General features: G+C 35.2%; 1 protein-coding gene across 1 annotated transcript in view; it reads right to left on the bottom strand.

Moving 5' to 3' along the window:
* Positions 1-2,462: 2,462 nt before the first annotated feature.
* LOC110780522 (U11/U12 small nuclear ribonucleoprotein 25 kDa protein-like) overlaps positions 2,463-23,241 on the bottom strand; it is a 46,589-nt gene continuing 25,810 nt past the window's right edge. The window contains exons 2-5 of the mRNA XM_056830643.1: positions 17,825-18,135; positions 17,625-17,730; positions 2,755-2,854; positions 2,463-2,558 (exon numbers count right to left, since the gene is read on the bottom strand). Coding sequence (XP_056686621.1) covers positions 2,463-2,558; positions 2,755-2,854; positions 17,625-17,730; positions 17,825-18,086 — 564 coding nt within the window. The 5' untranslated portion in view covers positions 18,087-18,135. The remainder of the gene's footprint in view (positions 2,559-2,754; positions 2,855-17,624; positions 17,731-17,824; positions 18,136-23,241) is intronic.

Below are 23,241 nucleotides of genomic sequence, written 5' to 3'. Positions count from 1 at the left end.
TAAGAGATCCATTTATGAATTGAAGCAAGCATCAAGCAGATGAAACATACGTTTTGATGCAGTCACTAGTGATTTTGGCTTTGTCAAGAACGCAGATGAATCTTGTGTATACAAGAAAGTCAGTGGAAGCAAGATTTCTTTCCTGGTATTATATGTTGATGATATATTACTTATCAAAAATGACAATCCTATGTTGAACTCTGCAATAAAGTAGTAAAAACAAGTTCTCATTTGGATTCCAACGGAAAGTGAGAAGAACGTGCATTAGAACATAAGGAGTGTAGTGAACGAAAATAATTCTTGTTAGTAGTGGCGACCCATAAATTTAATATCAGGGGAGTTGTTAGGTTGTTCAAAATAAGTGATTTTTCAAAAAAAAAAAAAACAAATTCATTGACATAAGTTAATACATTTTTGAGTTAATACATTTTATATTTGGAGTAGATTTATAATGAACTTTTTGTTAGAAATGACCTTTTTTAATCAATATTTTGTTAGTAATGGCCTTTTATAACGAAAGTGGTGAACTAGGACGTAAAACATAAATTTTTTTTTTGTTGACTTGGACCTTTGGCCGAATTTTAGCAATTGAACCAAGAATCAGGCATTGATCTGGCCATGCGTCCGCTGGAGACTGACACGTGGCATGTGATGATTTAAAAAAAACAATTCTCAATTCTCCCTCCAAAATCCCCAACTGACATAAATATTAAAAAAAACAAATTGCATTTTCTCTCCAAAAAAACGCAGCCAACAAAGGAAGATTGATGCTCCAACAAAGTAGTTTGTTACTTAAATTGGGTAAAAATAACAATTCGTGGCAGCCAATTTAAGTCAACAAAATTTTTTTTGTCCCAATTCACCACTTTCATTATAAAAGGTCATTTATAACAATATTGGTTATAAAATATCATTTTTAACAAAAAGTCCATTTATAATACAATATAGTATTTACATAAAGAATTCAACTTATATGAAATAGAAGCAGTAGAAACTGAATAAATTTATCATAGAGTAAAGTAAACTAATTACAGAGTACTTCATATCAGGTCAAACCATATGAGTATCAGACTAGAAAAAAGTACGTTCAGATCATATTAAAAAACTAATTGGAGCCTAAGTTCATTCAGACCTTTCCCTCAAAGAAACAACAAATAAAAAAACAAAAGTTCATTTAAACTTTAAGTTAAATTGGGTTAATATGTTGAGCTCTAATGATAGTGGCGGAACCAGAAATTGAAGTTTGGGGAAGCCAAGGGTTCACATACGATCGAATATATTATCTTTATCTCAAAAATAATACGAATGATAAATTTTATTGCACATAATATTTCAAAGATTGAAGTAATATTCCTTCGATTTTCTTAAGTTTTATTCAAAGCATTAGAATATAAATTAAGGATATTTACTGATAAGAGAATAGATATAGAAATTAACACATTTATAAAATAACATAGAGTTCCACAATATAGAGAAACACAAAAATTGTTGTTAATACTTTAAACATATTGTACATTTAAGTACTCCGTATAACATATTTGTGAATTTTAAATAAGAGGTATTGAATTTATGAACTTTTACCCAATAAATTGAATTAAGATGTATGGTTATTTTCAAAAAAGCTGTAATACAGTTGTATAAATAAGGTAGTAGCACTATTGTAACCCCTCAAAAATAAAAAGTACAAGTGAAAGAGAAAGAGACAGAAAAAATATGGATAAAAAATAAAAAATAAAAGAAAAGAAAAGAGTGTGCTGCAGGCTTCGAACCTGGAAGGGTCATAACGTCAACACACATTCAAACAAATTGAGCTACTCATAATATGTAGTCTTTAAATGCATATTTAATATTTATGCTGAATCATAGGGGGGGCCATGGCCCCCGCCAGGCCCCCCTTGGTTCCGCCCCTGTCTAATGAGACACCAAGTTAATTACTACCTCCAATTTATAAATATCTTTACGATTACTATTTGCACAAATATTAAGATAAAAATGAAAAATTAGTTTAATATAATAAAATATGGATTAAATAATATAAATGTGTAAAAAGATGGATACTGCAAGAAGAAAAGGGATAAAGTAGTACAAAAACAGTGAAAATTTTTAAATATTGTGTGGTAAGAAGATAAGAAAATATGAGAGGGTGCATTGTGCACCCTCACACATTTTCTCCTCGCATGTAAGGAAAAAATGTGAAAGGGACCACCCATGAGCACAAATATACTCTTGGGTGCACGGTGGACTAAAGTGCACATAATAATTTTTAGTAATATAAAAGAAATGGATACATCTGGGAAGCATTTTTACTATTTTAAAGTTTCAAGATGGGTGAGCTACTGCTACTCTCCTCCTGTATATGGGACAATATAACGACTGATCCGATCTTACTTTTGATTCTACCTTCAATACCGCTCAAATCAACGTTGCATAAGGTATCATTTACAATTTTAGTTACTGTGGTGTTACGAGAGCTTGTTCAAACCATGGAAAAAACGATGCTTTTTTCTTTTTGTGTGTTTCTTGTTTAGCCTTGCCGTAATGAAAGGTATAAATTGAACCTGCATAACAAAAAAGATGCAAGCCAATAAATCCAAATCCTGTTAACAACAAGGAACGAGATTCAAGTGGTCAAATATGCTTTTATTGAAAGAGCCAAATTTAAAGTGATCTCTTTACATAACAATAAGAAGATACAACATAACATGAACTCAAAAATTGAAGGACTGAAAAGTACGTTGGGGTAACAAAGGGTACCTGAGAATTATTACGTATGCCAAAATCCTGAAGAACTGCACTCTCATTGAGTAGTTTCTCATTTTGATACAAAAGGCAATAATTCGCCCATACATGTTTCCTGTAATTTCAACATGAAGAAGACTGAGGAAAAGCTGACAGGGAAAATTTAAAAGTCAAGCGTGAAAGTGTGGTTTAGAGAAAGAAAACTCCTGAACCATAGACTTTGAAAAGTTCCATGACTTTCAAGTATAAGCATTTGGTATAATGCTGAAAACAAAGGAGCTCCACAATTTTGCACGAAATTATCAAACATCTTAATATGTGCGCCAGACAGCAAACAAAGGGTTAATCTGTTACTCCGTATAATGGTTGTATCAAGCATAAACCAAACCACCAAAGCCAACTCAACTCTGTCGAGACTAGCTTAGAATGCCAAAGATATACAATAAAACTCCAAATCCATTTATGCTGGTTATCGCCGACAAGATAATATCTTTTCTTGTGTCCTATCAACATACAGCGTCTCTCTAACACTATAACCATCAGAAGTTCAGAATGACTTTTCAAATAAAATTTATGAAACAAATGTTTACTATTAGAAATCTTCACAATTCTAAACTCCCCAAACACAGCCAGCTAAAAAGATTCTAAAACCAGTAAAGCCGCAACCTAAAAAGGAATCAAAGTGGCATTACTCGGCCATGCAAAGCCAATAATGGTCATCTCTACTGAGTTTCTAAATAAACACAAAGCAAATTTTATGAAACAACAATTTACACTCAAGAATCATGTATGGGAAGTTGCATACATGATACTTGGCTTGAGTGTACATTGTTGTTTCAAAGCAAATTTTATGAAATAACAATGTACACTCAAGCCAATAATTTCATTCAGCTTTAAGGAACGGAATCAAGAAAGAAAATAGAAGGAAAAGAACCACCTCAATACCCCTCTTCTCTATCACGTAGCCTTACCAAGCTAAAATTCTTCCTAGTCCGCTATGACAACACCTCCAGGTCTCCAACCATCACCAAATTCCATATCCATTGGCGTCGTAAAGGTTACTGTTATCTATCACTAACTCGGTCACACCGCCACGATCCCACAACTACCATTGTCTTTCCATTCAAACCAACCATGCGTAGGACTCAAGTAAATTAGTTCAACACCCACACAAGACCGAGGCAAGACAATCGGTGAATCAACCAAAAGAACACATGAAACATAAAGAAGTCCACCTTTTACAAACAACTCAAGTTATTTATATGTGGAAAACCTTTTCAATGTGGAATGTATAACCATGAAACATAAAAAAGTCCACCTTTTCCTTCCCTAATATGATAAAAATGAGGATAACAAAAGCCCAAAATCAATATCACAAAGACTTACAACCTAACAACAAGTTCATACATAAGAGAGCTTCAACGGAAGGAACAGAAGTGAAAGATATCACCAAAAAACAAGGTTTGTGACTTGTCTGTCCAGCAGACTAGAGCTCCTACGACGATCTCACCATCCAAATTGAAGCCCCCCATGCGTCCTCACCCCACCCTGACCAATAAACAGCACAATCAGACCGTATTTACCATTTGATCAACCACTTAACCGTAATTGCTCCCCATAAAAGGGACCAGTTTCAACAACTTGATACCCTCCCTAGAAACCTCTCTTTCGTATTTCCTTGTCTTTTTCTGTTGTACTTCTTGCTTTCTTTTATGAAATTTCATATACAGCAAAAATCTTCAATAAATATTCTGATAGAAGCTACCAAAGATAACTCAAAGTGTGCCGAGTGAACTTTTTGGGATTACCTAAGTTCACATGCACAACTTGAATAAAACTTATGTCACAAGTGGATTGGACCTGTAATGCCTATAACCCTTCCTAAAGATCAAGTTATGTTGATAGAATAATGTCTACATGAAATATGGATTTACATTTACATTATACAGGGGGAGCAGTTTCGTGTCAATTCAAGCTACAACAGTGTGTAGCAATTGTGTACGACTAAGAGTCTAAGACGATTATATTACAAAAATCAAGTGAAGAAATGCTATAGCTTAAATGATTTTTAGAGTTTGTTTTGAGTGAAAGTAGCAGAATTGAGCCCTTACCAAGAATATTGGTGTTAACTATCATTGGTTGCAGAATTAATAAAGAAGACGCAAATGAAACTGTGGAAGCCCATACCAAAAAGAAAGGTGTCAATATGTTAACTAAGGTGGTTCCCATAATCAAGTTTGAGATTTGTGTTAAGCATGTTGAGATGAACTGTAGGTGATCATGGAAGCACGTGTATCTTCCAAGCAAGAGAGGGAGGTCGATGTGCAATTACCATAAGATGGACCAAGGATAATGATGTGCATTCCAGATGAACATAAAGTTAAAAAGTTATGATCGTATCAATCATACTCAAAAGCTTTGAGCCCTATGTTCATGTTCAGTTGAAGGATGCAAGATCAGCAATTAGTAAAGCAGCCCAATCAATCAAGCCAACCCACCAAAATAAATATCTATAGCTAGCCGTCATATTGAAATGTCATGTGCTTCAGAGAAGATTTTATCTTCCTAGCCTTGACAAACGGTGGAAATGACAGTTTGTAATGATTGTCTTTGTTTTATTGTTTTCTATTAGTTGTCCTAGAATAGCTGTCATAGGATATCCACCTCGGCATCCTAGATCTAAGAGACCACAAAGAGGTGAAGGACAGGAAGCAACACCAGCAGGAACTCTGGGTTCAACAGCAAATAACTAAAGGAAGGGGTGAAAATGGTCAAAATGGCTGCAGATATGCAAAATGATGTTGAATCTAGCGCAAGAATTCCAGCTCATCAACTGGAATAACTCCTTAAGCTTCTACCTGCTTCTACAAGATCAAATGTTGGTAGCTACACCACAACTATCATGGGATGGTAACATGGTGTCCTAATAACTGAGATGAACGAATAGATCATGGACTCCAGGGCTTCAGACCACATGGTAAGTAATTTTGAAAAATTAATAAATCCTGTTTTAGAAAGAAACAGTCCTAGAATTAATTTACCTACAGGTGGAACCTCTGAAATCAGTCACATTGGAGATGTGAAATTGCATAATAGAATGTTTGTATGTACCTGAATTTAAGCAACAAGTTACTATTTGTGAACAAGCTAGTTTCACATGATAATCGGAGAGTTCAATTCTATCCTAGAGGATGTATGATACAGGATATGAACACAGACAAAGTGCTGGGATTCGGAAGAGCACTTAATGGTCCTTACGACCTGATGAATGAGCCTATGAATCAGATAGTTAAGATATTAAAGAAAGACAAGTATCTGAAAGATGATAAGAAAGGAAAGAGTGAAATGCTGCTCATAATGCATCCAACAAGATGGGAATTACTGATGTGGAGTGCAGTTCAGAAAAGAAAAAGAAAAAAACAGTAAATCTGTCTTGTGGCATCACAGATTCTGTCATGCATCTCTAGGAGAGGATCAGGTTGATTCTTGATCTCTCAAAGGAAGTTATGAACAAGAATGGAGTATGCGTGCCATGCCCTTTCGTAAAATTCACAAAACTTCCATATCAGGAAAGTAAATCTCATGCTAGCATTCCATTTGAACTCATTCATGTAGATACTTGGGGTGCATATAGAGTGAGTACAAGGAAGGGTCATAGATAACCATTGTAGCTGACTGCACAAGAACCACATGGGTGCACCTTCTGAAGTTCAAATCAGAAGCATTTTGGTGCAATCCAAGAATTTGTCCGCTTTGCTAAAAATCACTTCATCAAAAGAGTAAAAGTGATTAAGTCTAACAATGCTCTAGAACTAGATGATGAGAAATGTAAAAAAGTTCTTTGGAGAAAAGGGCATTGTTCATCAAACAAGTTGTACCAGCAAAATGGGAGAGCCGAAAGAAAGCACAGAAATGTGTTTGAGATAGCTAGGGCTTTGAGGTTTCAAACCGGGTTACCTCTCAGTTTTTTGGGTGATTGTGCCTTCCCCTATTCTCTAAAAAATGACACCCTGTGAAAGTCTATTTGGGACAAACCCCACTTATAACTATATGAAAGCTTTTGGTTGTCTTGCCTTTGCTTATAACCCAGAACATCACAAAGATAAGTTCAAAGCAAGAGGTGTAACTTGCTTGTTCCTTGGTTACCCTTTGAAGCAAAAAGGGTATAGGCTGCTAAATCTCTTGACTAACTTGACATTTGACTCAAGAGACGTTAAATTACATATCTAGCCTATTGCCTAAAACAAGTGAATACAACACTAATGCTTGTATTCCAGACAACCTCATCTCCTACAACCTCATCTCCTACATCTCAGTACCTCAACAAGTTTCTTCTCCTTTTGTGAGGAAGTCTAACAGACCTGCCAAAAGGCCACATTGGATGGTAAGTTATCAAACCAACAATGTTGCGGCACCTAAGATTGCAAATATTGCCACAACTCAGAAAGGTGTTTCCTTGCTAGAGTAACTAGCAATCCTTAGCCTGATCCTCAGTTCTTCAAACAGGCAATGCATCATCATCAATGGATAAGAGCCATGAATGAAGAGCTAGAAGCTCTTGAGAGAAATAACACATGAACCAGTACCGAGTTACCAAAAGGAAAGAAAGCCATAGGAACAAGTGGCTATACAAAACAAATCATGAAAGCGACGGGAATATTGAGAGACATAAGTCCAGCTTGGTACTTGGGAATAATCAAAGACCAGGTTTAGACTATGATCAAACCTTTTCCCCGGTAGTAAAATTGGCAACAGTCAGGTCTTTGTTGCAGCCATGGAAGGTTGGTTTGTGGAACAGATGGATGTAAAGAATGCATTTCTCCTTGGAAACATCAATGAAACAGTCTACATGAAGTTTCCTCAAGGTTATGCAGACTGGAAAACCTATTTGTGCATGTAAAGGGGAGAGTTCCTACATAATTTGTATCCAACAAGAGTGTGCAGACTCAACAAGTCCCTTTATGGACTAAAACAAGCTCCTAGGCAATGGTTTGCCAAGCTCTCATCAACACTGCAAAGCTTTGGTTTAATGGTTTTCCTCAATCAAAGACAAATTACTCTACATAAAACAAAGGTGGTAAATTTGTTTCCATACTTGTGTGTGTTGATGACATGATCTTAGCTGGCAATGATCAAGAAGCAATCAATCCTACATGAAATACCTAGGAGAATTAAGGTACTTTCTTGGTATAGAGGTAGAGAAATTTAATCAAGGAATATTTCTATCTCAAAAGAAATATGTCTTAGATCACCTAAAAGAGTTTAAAATGATGCAATGCAAACCTCTCAAACTTCCTACGGATCCTTATGCAAGCTTCTTCCTAACCAGTGTATGAAAAGCGTGCTTCAGTAGTGAAGCGCCAAGCACTTATTTAGTCCTAGGTGAAGCGTTTGGAAGAAGCGCAACGAAGCGTGTGAAGTGCATGAAACATGCTTCTTGCACTTCATTGGAATTCTTTTTTCTGTTTTTATTTTATATTGGAATTTTTTTTTATGTTGTTACTGTTTTGGACCACACCGTATTACTCTTTAACAATAGAAAGTGGGCCAAGAGTCCAAAAGAAAAGGAAAAATAAGAAAAGAAGAAGACACTAGCCATCGATGTTTATAGTGTATTTGTTCCCTAGTGATGGATAGTGCATGATAAACACTATGTTATATGCTTTATTTTTGTTAAAACAAATAGTAATAACGAATTGATGTTTATATATTTTTGAGGTCTAAAAACTACTCCCTTTGTCCCATAATATAGTGCCGGTTTTTTATTTTGGGTGTCCCAATGTTGTGCCTAGTTTGGTAATTTCCTATTTAATCAATTGATTTTTAGCCAACATATCCTTATAGAACAAATTAAATACCCGATATTCCTACTTTTACCTACAAAACATGTGCTGATGTGCACATAATCAACGTTTGTACCATGGGAAATTGTGTTCATTTTTTAACTCAACAATTGCCTCTCTCTCCTCCATACCTTTATTTTTTTTTTTTTTTATAAAATAAAGTAATTATGTACTTTTCCAGTAACGTACAACAACATTAATTGTTAATCATGCAATTTTTCAAATTCCTTAATTCCCGTGAAAAATGTCAAACGGGCACTATATTATGGGACGAAAATTTAGGAATTTGTAAAATGACATGATTAACAATTAATGTTGTTGTACTTTACTAGAAAAATATACAATATATTTTGTTTTTTAAACAAATAACATTAAAGGTACGGAGGAGTTATGGGGGATTGTTGAATATAAAAAATCAACAACACAATTTTCCAAACGTACAAACATTAATTACGGGAACATGTTTTGTGGGTAAACATAGGACAATTTGGGTATTTAAATTGTTTGATAAGGGTATGTTTGGGCTAAAATTTAAGTGATTTTATAGGGAATTGTCAAACTAGGTACAACATTTTAGGACACCCAAAATGGAAAACATGCATTATACTATGGGACGGAGAAGATGTATATTACTCAAATATATATGCATAATAGTAAGAGACCTTTAATTTTAATAAGTGTGCTTCACTTCGATAAGGCATGCGCCTTGCGCTTGCGCTTATGCTCTTTGACTCTTATTGCTTTATTGTATCTTGCACTTTTTTATACATTGTTCCTAACTCAGGATATTTACTTCACAATGCAGAGATCTATGGTAAACTTATCTATTTAACTCTCACAGGACCTAATACCTCATACACTATCCATGGAGTCAGTTCAAATGTGTTGTGAGTTGCAAGTAGGATGCCTTGACCCGGTGAGGAAGATAGGTAAAAACCGTAAGATAGGTACCTCAAAACTCGTACCTATCTTCCTCACCGGGTCAAGGCATCCTACTTGCAACTCACAACACATTTGAAACACACTTGACTGCTTATTATGACAGTGACTACGCTGGATGTCCTTTGAGTAGGAGGTCAACCTCAGGCTTTTGTATCCTCCTTGGATTCTCTATGTCTTCGAAATCTAAAAAGACAAGGCATGGTTGCAAGGTCGCTTGCAAAAGCGGGTTAGTGAACATTACTACATGTGATGTTCTATGGATTTCTCAAATGTTAAGAGAACTAGGGTTGAGCTCCATGGGTTATGGGTTCTATTGCTACTTGTGGGAATTGGATATCATTAATTCCAAAATTAGTTATATCTAATTTAAGAAGAGTTAAATTATGTGAAAGGAGAAGAGAAGCTATAGGAGAAGAAAAAGGAATGATTGAAAAATATTATGGGTCGTTTCCAACATGCTCCAATAATTGTTTTTCCTTATTTAGCTTATAAGTTGTTATAAATATGTAGAAGCGTAATGTAGAATTCAATTCAACAATTTACATCATATAAAAGTTTAGTTTAAGAAAGTTTATATTTTCATACGTTATATTTATTATTTCCTTCATAAGGATTGTTTGTTTATCCATAAAATATTATTTATTTGTGAGGTATCGATTTCGTATTATCTAGTAGAAGTCAAATTTTCGCTGCGAGCTCTAACAATTGGTATCAAGAGCCAACGTCAAAATATTAAGTGGTTAAATTTTTTATTTTGAAAAATATTTATAATGGCTTGTACTAATGGAACGGTAAAAGTTGGGAATATGAAATTGAAAAGTTCAATGGGAAGAATGATTTTTCCTATTGGAGGATGCAAATGAAAAATTTGCTAATTTCGCAAAAGCTGCACAAAGCGCTAACGGGAAAAGAACAAAAACCCAGAGATATGAAGGATGAGGATCGGGAGGAGTTAGATCTTGAAGCACGAGCAACTATAATCTTGTGCCTTGAGAGGGGTGTTGCATTCTTGGTAAATGAAGAAGCAACGACTGCTGGCGTGTGGGAAAATTTAGAGACAAATTTCATGACGAAAACTCTAACGAACACGATCTATCTAAAATCCAAATTGTATACATGCAAGATGGAAGAAGGCACCTCAATTCGGGAGTATATCAATAAGTTTGATAGGATTATATCAGACTTAAAGGATATAGATGTGAAGATAGAAGAGGAAGACCAAGCGCTCATGTTATTAGTTTCATTACCAAAGTCCTATGAAAATCTAGTTCAAACATTGATGCTTGTGGGTGATACTCTAACCATGGATGAAACTAGAACATCACTTTGAGCGGATGATCTTCGAAAGGTTGCTACAAGTGGGATGATGTCTAGCAGTGAAGGAGAATGAACACAGGGAACAAGCTCAGGGATTGTTTATAACTAGAGGAAGGACCAATAAAAGAGGAAGAGCAAGGGAGGAAAGTCTACACCAAAATCTAGGCCTCTTGCGGAAAGACCATGTTTCAAATGTGGTGAGATTGGTCATTTTAAAGTAAATTGCCCAAATAAAAGGGCTACATTCAAGAGGTCGGACAACAACTCAAAAGGAAAACAACAAGAAAAACAAGAGGCAAGTTTTGTCTCAAATGACGAGGAAGATTATTGTTAATCCGTTTCAGAACAATGCACTAAAAATCTGGTAAGTGGATGCTTGATTCAGGAGCATCACACCATATGTGCCCAAACAGGAAGTGGTTTACAACTTGTCAAAGTTTGGACAGTGACACGGTTTTGATGGGAAATGATCATGCTTGCAAGACTGTCGGGTTAGGTACTATCCGAATCAATATACATGATGGAACAATAATAACCTTGAAGGATGTAAGACACATCCCAGATTTGCGGAAAAACCTTATTTCTATTGGGTTATTAGAGAAAAATGGTTGCAAAATATCCATGGAAAATGGAGTATTAAAAGTTGTTCGTGGTTGGTAGTGATGAAGGGGATTCGTCACGATAATATTTATCCTCTTTTGGGGACACTGTTACAGGTGATTTAACAGAATGCACTAGGATATGGAACATGCGCCTTGGGCATATGTCTGAAAAAGGTCTATCATTGCTTTGCGGACAAGGTTTATTGAAGAACATGAAGAAACCAAAAATGGAATTTTATGAACATTGTGTGTATGGAAAAATACACGGGGTAAAGTTCTCTACAAGCAAGCACAAAAGCAGAGGGTTGTTAGACTATGTGCATACGGATGTTTGGAGTCCGGCTAAAGTTTCTTCCAAGGGTGGTTCCAACTTCCAAGTACTTTGTTACATTTGTTGATGATTATTCTAGATATGCTTGGATTTATTTTCTGAAGCATAAGAATGAGGTATTCGACATTTTCAAGCGATGGAGAGCAATGGTTGAGAAAAGAACGGGTCGAAAGCTAAAAATTGTGCGGTCTGATAATGGTACGGAGTACACAGAGGGAGCTTTTAAGGAGTTTTTTTTTATCAGGAAGGCATTGTAAGACACTGGACAGTCAAAGACACACCACAACAGAATGAAGTCGCGGAAAGACTTAAATCGTACACTACTTGAGAAGGCTAGGTGTATGCTCTTTAATTCTGGCTTAGGCAAGGAATGGTGGGCAGAGTCGGTTGCTACAACTTGTTACATAGTTAATCGATCACCACATTCTTATTTAGATGGAGACACGCCTTATAGGGTGTGGTCAGGGGAACATGCAGATTACAAGAGACTTAGAGTCTTTGGGTCAGCTTATTTTCATGTCAAAGGTAACAAACTTGATGAAAGAGCCAAGCAAGCAATATTCTTGGGCCCAAAGGCGTTAATGGCTACCGTCTTTGGAGTATAGAGGATTCTAAATTTGTAATCGGCAGGGATGTGACCTTTGATGAAAAATCTATGATAGCTTTATCCAAAGCTATGGTGCCAAATAATGGTAATGTCGGGACTAATTCAAATACTCAAGTGGTGGAGATAGAATCTAGAAACCAACCAGATTCTAGTCATGTTGACGTGGAGCATCCTGGTGTTAATCAAAATGATGAGGAGGATGAACATAAGGAGATTCAGCGGGTAAATGTACATGTCTTACAACAACAGCACCATGAATCTTTGGCAACCACTAGGCCAAAGAGGAGTTATAAATCAGTTCAGAAGTTTGGGTCAGACAAACCTCTGAGGCATTACGGGCAGGTTAACTTGGTAGAATATGCACTCTCGGTGGAGGATGATGAGTCGATCACCTTCAAACAAGCTGTCAAAGACAAGGATAGAGAGAGTTGGTTGGTTGCTATGGAGGAAGAGATGCAATCTCTTCATAAAAACAAGACATGGGAGGTAGTCTCATTGCTCGTGGGAAAGACTGCTATTGGTTGTAAGTGGGTGTATAAAAGAAAATAGGATCCTTCCAAGACCGATGGTATAAGACATAAGGCTAGGCTAGTGATCAAGGGATTTGCACAAAAAGAAGGTGTTGATTAAGTCTCGTTGCTCATGGTGATCTTGAGCTAGAACAACTTGATGTGAAGACAACCTTCTTACACGGTGATTTGGATGAGGAAATCTATATGTATCAACCTGAGGGATACAAGATTAAGGGTAAAGAGAGTCAGGTATGTCGTTTGAGGAAATCACTTTATGGATTGAAGCAATCTCCACGACAGTGGTACAAGCGATTTGATTCCTTTATGTTAAAGAAAGGGTTTTCTAGAAGTAATTATGATTGTTGTGTATACATTCGTAAACTTCGTGGAGGTGATTATATTTATCTTCTATTGTATGTGGACGACATGCTTATTGCTTCAAAAAGCAAGGTGGAGATAAATAGTTTGAAAACTCAACTCGGTGAAGAGTTTGAGACAAAAAATTTGGGCGCTGCAAAGAAAATACTGGGTATGGAGATTAGAAGAGATGGATCAAATCGAAAATTGTTCTTGAGCCAGAAAGGCTACTTTTAGCGGGTTATTGAAAGTTTTGGGATTAAAAGTGCTAAGTCAGTGGTAACTCCATTGGCTTCACGTTTTAGACTCTCTGGTAAACAATATCCCACTATAACGGAAGATAAGGCATACATGGATAATGTACCTTATGCTAGTGCAGTTGGCAGTTTAATGTACGCCATGGTGTGTACACGTCCAGATATTTCACAAGCGGTTATTGTTGTCAGTAGATTCATGGCGAATCCAGGAAAGACACATTGGGAAGCTGTGAAATGGGTTTCAAGGTACTTAAAAGGTACTGTTGACACGGGTTTGTGCTTTGGTAGAGATACATGTCAGGTAATTGGTTTTATTGATTCTGATTATGCCGGTGATCTAGATAAACAAAGATCTACTACTGGTTATGTGTTTAAAACACATGGTGCTCCAGTTAGTTGGCGATCAATGTTACAGGCCACCACAGGCCACGGTGGCTCTATCTACTACAAAGACCGAATACATGGCTATGGCAGAAGGAGTCAAGGAAGCATTGTGGTTGTGGGGACTTCTAGATGATTTGGGGTTGAAACAGGAATGTGTGAATCTAAGCTGTGATAGCCAAAGTGCAATTCATTTGGCTAAAAATCAGGTTCATCATGCTCGTACCAAGCATATAGATGTGAGATATCATTTTGTTCGAGATGTCATAGAGGAAGGTAGTATTTCCCTTATGAAGGTGCATACAAATGAGAACCCCGCATATATGATAACCAAAGTTGTGTCAGGAAGCAAGTTCCAACATTGTTTGAAATTGCTAAACATTGTCTCATGTTAAGCACTACATGGAAGAATTAATGGAACTATGATTGATTTGATCCCGGTCGAGGGTACGTAGGCAATCATTGTCAGAATGGTGCAACCGCATGTGGATAACGCAATTTGTTCGTCCAAAATTTGAATGTTTTCAAATTATGAATAAGGTGGAGAATTGTGGGAATTGAATATCATTAATTCCTAAATTAGTTATATCTAATTTAAGAAGAGTTAAATTATGTGAAAGGAGAAGAGAATCTAGAGGAGAAGAAAAATGAATGATTGAAAAATATTATGGGTTGTTCCCAACATGCTCCAATAATTGTTTTTCCTTATCGCTTATAAGTTGTTATGAATATGTAGAAGCGTAATGTACAATATAATTCAACAATTTAAATCATATAAAAGTTTAGTTTAAGAAAAGTTTATATTTTCTTACGTTATATTTATTATTTCCTTCATAAGGGTTGTTTGTTTATCCATAAAATATTATTTATTTATGAGGTATCGATTTCATATTATCTAGTAGAAGTAAAATTTCCGCTGCGAGCTCTAACACTGCTAATCCTGTGCTGCATGAAAAGACTAAACATGTAGAAATTGATTGTCATTTCATAAGGGATAAGCAAGTTGAAGGAAGCATACAACATGAGTATGTCTCAACTAAAATCCTCATGTGCATCAATTCCTCACTAAAATCCTTCATGTACATCAATAAAATTATATTCTCCAAAAACTTGGAGATCTTCCTAAACCTTCACTCCAAGTTTGAAGGGGGGCGTTGAAGGATACAAAATCAGCAATTAGTAAAGTCGCCAAGTGTATAAAAAAGCGCAAAGCGCACTAAAACGATATGAGTCCTAGAGTCTAAGCGTAAGCGCAAGGCGCGCGCTTCATCGAAGCGAAGCGCACTTTTTAGGAATTCAAGGTTTCTTTACTACTATGCATATATATTACTAAAATAACCACAAAAATAAATAAACATCACATTTGCTTCCAAAAAAATATTACTCTTTATTTTAACAAAAATAAAGCATACTTCGTATAACATAGTGTTTATCAAGAACCTAGGGCCGGCTGTTGTGACTGTTGTCTTCTCCTTTTCTTCTTTTTCCTTTTCTTTTGGACTCTTGGCCCACTTTCTATTGTTTAAGATTAAAATAGGGGGTGGTTCAACACACAATAACAACATATATAAAAAAAACATTCAACGTAAAGATAATAAAAAAACAAAAGAATTTCAATGAAGCATCAAAAAAGCGCGAGCGCTTTGCCCGCTTCATGCTCTTCGGCGCGCTTAATCACAAACGCTTCGCTCAGACCTACTTAAACGATATCTGAAAAGAGCAAAATTTATAAAATGAGCAAAAATTACACTTGGTGCAGTTAGCTCTAGGTGCACATAAGGATTATCAGGGATAGACCTTTGTATTCTGGTGATTTCCTTCACTCTTTAGTTTTAAATTTTTATGTATGAGCTTTTTGGTGTGTCATAAACCTTTATGAAATTGATTTTTAATATAGTAACTTCAATTTATCATAATAATAGAAGAAGAAAGAGTGGAGTCTTTCAAAGTCTTGTGGTTCAACTATAAATCGCTTGTGTTATTTCCTTGGTGGAATATTCTTGCGTTTATCTGTTTATTTGTCTAACTTTTGATCTTTTCAGATTATACTACTTGGGTCAAGTAACATAAGGGCTACTATTGTTATGGTTTTAGAACGCCAATAACTCGTAATTAAATAGGGTTCGCACCAAGTTGGGTGTGATTAGTAACACACACGGAACTGAAAATTTGAACCCAATTACATTATGCATTTATGCCTATTCGAGAAGGAATGACCTTTTTCTCCATGTATCACCCTTTATGCTACCAGACTTTGTACTTCAGCTATAATCTCAAATGCAACAAGCCGAGGTCAGGGGCGGACCCATGAATTTACAAATGGAGTTCCAAAAAAATTTATGATTTGCTTTTTAATATCTCATATTTGCTCCTTTTAGGGAGTTAAAGTTGAAAGGTAAGCATTAAAATATTTTAAACACTATTATAAAAGATGTGGAGGATTTATGAACTTTAATTTTTGGTTTTCGTAACAGTAAAATTCAATACCTAATCCAAATTACAACAATAAGTTTGGCGCAATTTCAAATAAAATGGTAAAAACTAAGATGTGTTTTCATACTTCGATGGAGATTTACTTTATTACCATTGTTGTTGAACAAATAGCACACAACGACACTACTAAAAAAATAGGAACACTATTTTCAACGCTTATGGAGCATTATGCTATTATATAATTAGGGCCTCTAAGTTTAAAAAAACATGCAACTACAAGTCTATAAAAATGGAGTATAAATACATTACTTATACGTAATCATTTTGAAGAAAAAAATATCATATGATATCTTATGGCAACATCCTCTTAGTAGGATTCGTACCCAAGTATCTTAGTAGGATTCGTACTCAGGTATCTTATGCAGCATAGTAATCAAGCAACCACTAAGCTGCAAGTACAATTCAATGTCTTTATTGCAAGATAACTACTCATATATAAACTATTCAAATGCAATTAATTACCACAATATCAGTTTAACAGTTTTTTTTTTAAATGGGGGTCCTTTTGGACCCATCCAGGACTATATAGGTCCGCCCGTGGCCGGGGAATTTCATTTGGTAAATAAACCCCCAGTGTAAAAGGAATCCATTCGCAAGCCAAAGCTTTTGTAACAACATTTAGAAGCACACACTATACCTCTATGAATCTCTACCCTATTATTGGGCAGAAGTGTCTCAATTTCACTCATTTCACAAGGAACTCTGCTACCACTAAATATCACCTCAAAGAATCACTACCAAATCTTTACTGCAACTTTTATTAAAAGCTCAAATTCACCAGAAAGTACAGTTAGACTACTTGTCAAGAGAAAAACAATTTGAAGATTGTCATACATACTAATCTTATTAAGGCACCCAAACTGAAGGAAGTTGCATAAGAATGGCAATAAACACTAGATCATCAACAAACTATAATTTACTCCATCTCTTTGAAGGCAGTTGTATAAAAACGGAAATTAACACTAAAGCACCCCGAGACTATTTTACTCAACCTAGTTGAAGACAATGGCATCGTAACAGAAATGAACACAAGAGCACCACAAGCTATAATTACCACTAATTATCTACCTAGGTGAGTCGAAACATTATGAAAGTAACTAATTCATTCATTTGCGCCTATCCCTATATTTCCATGCTTAGCCTTTTCAAGTGGATTGCAGGAAGCCTAATAATAGCAATAAACTATACAATAACGAAAAATACTCCAAAGAGAAAGTCTAAGAAACAAGAAAGAGAGTAGTACCAAGAAATATGACGATGACCCATCTGTGATTGTTCCATTTCAGTAACTTTCTTCTTAATACACAGTTTCAAATCCTTCACCGTAGCCGAATTCATGACCACAACATCTAGAAAAATGAGACAGCAAAAAGCTCGTAAAAAATGAAAATGCACACCAACTGTTTGTGAAAATGCTTGAGAGAAAGAAGAGAGAGAAAATACCAAAGGAGGTGGAGTCGAGCTTGAGTACAGAGATACGCATGGCACTTCCGAGCTCTAAGCTGATAAGGGTGTCGACATCGGATAAAGATGGCTTCATTGGGACATCTGAGAGAATGGGGTCATCTAGTAATGCGGCTAACGTTGAATTCAGCTTTGCCCTTTTCGCGTTCTCACTGCAGTATACTACGCCTCCGCCTCCACCACCACCTTCTCCGCCTCTGCCGCCCGGAGTTGAGCCCTCGTTCTTCTCACTCCATTCCATACCCCGCTCTGTAACTCCCTAACGGCCTAACTACAAAACCGTTGGACTCCTGCGGAGATTGGAGAAGATAAAAAAAAAAAAATTAAGGAAAAGCTTAGGTTTCATTCAAAACTAATATTTGGGCCGGGCGATAGCCCGGGTTGATACACATATAAAAATTTTAAATAAATTCAATACTTTTTTGATAAACAAATTAATTCATTGATAAAAAGTAATACGATATCTACATAAAGATTTAAATCTAACAAATACATAAAAGTCGAATCAAATAAAAACTTTCTTTCACCATAACTACGATCGTAGTATATCAAACATTCTGTATACCCTCTTTTATATCGCTGTGATTTACAGCCTTCATTGACGAGGGGGTCTATAGATCTGTTGTAGCCGTGACAAATATGATTTCCGTCTGATTCGTCTGATTGTAGTCGAAAGATTGACATCCTCTTCGATCCCACATAAATCTTTACCAACGAAACAACCTGAACTAAACTAAACACACAAAACTTAACTAAAAACAAACCCACAGTAGGGGTACTTACTACACCGAAATAAGAAAATCCACCATAGGGGTACTTGCTACACTGAAACTATCTTGTTTTATTGAGATCTAACACAAAAACACAACAGAATTGAAAGAGAAGGGGCGGAAATAACCAAATTTCCGAAGAAAATTGGTTATTTCCGCCCTAAAAAATCCTAATCTTTGTAAACCCTAAAAGAGAGAGAAAAGAGGGAGAGAGGGAGAAGCGGCTAAATAAATACTTTAGTCTAAATAAATTCAATACTTTCTATTATTAAATTGTCATTTATTATATTTTGTTATGAAAAAATGACATATAATTTGATTTGGAGTAGTGGTTAATTGTTTGGTTTACAATTAGAGGTCACGGGTTCAAGACTTGTACCACACATATTTATCATTTTTAAATAATTGTGTATGACATGGAACATTGAAATGAGATTAGTGTGAGTGCCACGTGGCACCAACGTCTATTAATATATTAGTATAGATATGATTTATGCACTCGGGTGCACAGTGCTCCTGTGCACCCCGTTTTTAAATGAACATATAGTTCAAATACAAATAATATAAATTAACACTATACTAAACCGGGTCCATAGCATGGACCAGGGTATTATAGGCATTACAACTTTCTTAGCAACTGAAAACAAGTGACTGTCACGTGCGGTTGCGTGTAATATATAAACTAATTTGAATTTTTTTTATTTCATTTTTTGCGCGTTTCAACTTCCTGCAATTCTCTCTCAATTTCTCTCTCCTCTCTCAACTGTTTCTCAATTTCCCTCTTTCATTCAGTTTCATCAATAATTTCTAGGTTTTGTGTCCAAATCAACTCAAAAATCACTCAAAAATCATCAAAAAATCACTGTGTTGTTTGAATTTGTGTTACAATGGTGGAAAATAAGGCAATTACTGTTTCTAAAAAGGACGTTGTCGTCGGTTCGTCGGAACAACCGCCGAATGAAGTTGTTCAAACTCGTCCACGGCGTAATCAACCTTCTGGTATGTTTTTGAAGTGATTTCAGTGGTTTATTTTTTGAGCGATTTGATTTGCATGTTGTTTTGTTGAAATTAGGGTTTGTGTTCGTAATCAACCTTCTGGTATGTTTTTGATGTGATTTCAGTGGTTTATTTTTTGAGCCATTTGATTTTCATGTTGTTTTGTTGAAATTAGGGTTTGTGTTTAATATAGTTAGTATATGAATGATATAGTTACCTTTATTTTATTTTTTGAAGTGTTTTTATAGTTACCTTAATGTTAGTTGTGGTTATTTTAGTAGTAGTTTTTACATTAATTATATTTTTAACAACAGTTACTATTATTTTAAAATAGTAACTATGTGTTTAAAATAGTGACTATGTGTTTAAAATTGTTACTATGTGTTTAAAATAGTTACTATGTGTTTGAAATAGTTACTATGTGTTTAAAATAGTGACTATATCTAATAAATAGTTACTTTGTTATAAATAGTTACTATGTCTAATTAACAGTTACTATGTCTAAGAAATAGTTACTATATACTCTATGATTTAAAAAGTTACTATATATGTACAATAGTTACTATATGTTATAAATATTTACTATGTCTAATAAATAGTTACTTTGTTACAAATAGTTACTATGTCTAATAAACAGTTACTATGTTTAATAAATAGTTACTATGTGTTATAAATAGTTACTCTATGATTTCAAAGGTTACTATATGTTTGTAATAGTTACTATATCATTCAAATGGTTACTATTTTCTATTATGGTTGCTATATAATTGTAATGGTTACTATATAGTAATATTTTGTCTTATAATTGTTTTGTTTTCAGTTGCTAAGGATTCTGTGGGCATAAAAAAGAACAAAAAGGCTGACAAGCGCAAAACAAAAGATATTGAGCTTGAACCTGAAATCGAACCAATTGAAGAACCAGAATCTAATCAACTAGCTTTACAAAATTCTGCTTTGGTTGACGTTCCACATCCTGAATCTTATCAACTTCAGTCACAAGTTCTGAAAGAAGTTGGCGCTGATGGCCTGCCAATTGTGTAAGTGTTAATTTAATTTATATATAGTTACTATATGTTTTAAGTAGTTACTATATCTTTGTAATAGGTACATACTATCTTTATTTTGTAAACAGTTACTATATGTTTTAAATAGTTACTATATGTTCTAAGTAGCCCTAATTCATTATTTTCAGGTTGAATTTTGATACACAATGTTCAGGAGGATCATTGTGTAAATTAATTAAAGACTTCTCTCCTGATCAAAAGGCAGCTTTTCAAGAGATAGGGTTTGGAGGATTGTTAGGCCTTCAATTAAGTCGAAAAAACACTCAGATGATGTACTGGTGCATCAAGTACTTTGATGGAGTGAGTTCTCTGTTTACTATCAGTGATTCCAAGCAATTTGAAATCACTGATTATGATGTGTACGATTTGTTTATGCTCTCGTGCTGGCGAGCTGTTGCGCTCGTTGGGCCTTGCGCGCTTGGCTCGACGGGCCGGCAGCTTTGCCTTGCTCGTATCCGCGACCACTGCCTTACGGCTATTGGTTATCGTATAGTACTTGACGAATCACTGTCCTAAGATACGATTATCGTTTTGCCAAGCTTACGAATATACGCGATACGATATACGATTCCGATCCAACGTCATATCGTATATTTATGTTTTTCCTAACTAATTCCCGAAAAGCTATTAAAGGAATTTCCGATTCATTTAATCCGATGATCTGTTACATGCCAATGGTGTGACCTTATAGGTTCAGTCAAGAGAAAGCTGTGAGCCTAATATAGATTAGAACTCATTGATCGGAAGCATTGCTCCAGCTAGCTGTTCCGATCACTTGATCTCACTGAATGAATTGTTCGTAATTAATCTGAACCTTGGTATTAGACTAATAGACCTTGCGTGAAGGACATATTTCCTTCACGAAGAACTTCAAGTCGAACAACAAACTCTTGAGAATGATCAAATCGGTATTCAGGTTGAAACTTAGAGAACTTTAAAGTGTCTGGTGAGGATCAAGAATCAACTAGAGTTGTTGCCCCGCGTAGATCGTAAAGGTGTATAGGGTTCAGCCAGGAATGTATGTAGGTATCTTAATGTCCGAAAGCCCAAATTCTATAAGCCATGCAATCTGCAACATACTCCATGTTTGAAACCAATAACGGGCCGGATTTGTTCGATTTTCCAGATGGCTACTAAGCATAGGAAGTAAATGGGTTTTCAAGTTGAAAAAGGAAAAGGACGGAAAACTAGAAGTTTTCTAACTAGATTGGTTGCAAAATGATACAGGCAGTCCACAATGTGGATTATGATGAAACCTTTTCACCGGTTAGCAATCGTTGCATATTACGATTATGAATTATGGCAGATGGATGCCAAAATTGTCTTCTTAAACGACGTTTTAACAGAAACTGTGTTTATGACAGCCTGAGGGTTTTGAGTATCCAAAGAATGCTAAAAAGGTATGCAAGCTTAAGAGATCCATTTATGAATTGAAGCAAGCATCAAGCAGATGAAACATACGTTTTGATGCAGTCGCTAGTGATTTTGGCTTTGTCAAGAACGCAGATGAATCTTGTGTATACAAGAAAGTCAGTGGAAGCAAGATTTATTTCCTGGTATTATATGTTGATGACATATTACTTATCAAAAATGACAATCCTATGTTGAACTCTGCAATAAAGTAGTAAAAACAAGTTCTCATTTGGATTCCAACAGAAAGTGAGAAGAACGTGCATTAGAACATAAGGAGTGTAGTGAACGAAAATAATTCTTGTTAGTAGTGGCGACCCATAAATTTAATATCAGGGGAGTTGTTAGGTTGTTCAAAATAAGTGATTTTTCAAAAAAAAAAAAAACAAATTCATTGACATAAGTTAATACATTTTTGAGTTAATACATTTTATATTTGGAGTATTTTTATAATGAACTTTTTGTTAGAAATGACATTTTTTAATCAATATTTTGTTAGTAATGGCCTTTTATAACGAAAGTGGTGAACTAGGACGTAAAACATAAATTTTTTTTTGTTGACTTGGACCTTTGGCCTAATTTTAGCAATTGACCCAAGAATCAGGCATTGACCTGGCCATGCGTCCGCTGGAGACTGACACGTGGCATGTGATGATTTAAAAAAAACAATTCTCAATTCTCCCTCCAAAATCCCCAACTGACATAAATATTAAAAAAAATCTATTGCATTTTTTCTCTCCAAAAAAACGCAGCCAACAAAGGAAGATTGATGCTCCAAAAAAGTAGTTTGTTACTTAAATTGGGTAAAAATAACAATTCGTGGCAGCCAATTTAAGTCAACAAATTTTTTTTTGTCCCAATTCACCACTTTCATTATAAAAGGTCATTTATAACAATATTGGCTATAAAATATCATTTTTAACAAAAAGTCCATTTATAATACAATATAGTATTTACATAAAGAATTCAAGTTATATGAAATAGAAGCAGTAGAAACTGAGTAAATTTATCATAGAGTAAAGTAAACTAATTACAGAGTACTTCATATCAGGTCAAACCATATGAGTATCAGACTAGAAAAAAGTACGTTTAGATCATATTAAAAAAACTAAGTGGAGCCTAAGTTCATTCAGACCTTTCCCTCAAAGAAACAACA

The sequence above is a fragment of the Spinacia oleracea genome, chromosome 6, assembly GCF_020520425.1.
Source record: "Spinacia oleracea cultivar Varoflay chromosome 6, BTI_SOV_V1, whole genome shotgun sequence".
Classification (NCBI taxonomy): domain Eukaryota; kingdom Viridiplantae; phylum Streptophyta; class Magnoliopsida; order Caryophyllales; family Amaranthaceae; genus Spinacia; species Spinacia oleracea.
The sequence above is the reverse complement of the archived record's forward strand: the minus strand, read 5'-3'. Positions and strand labels throughout refer to the sequence as shown.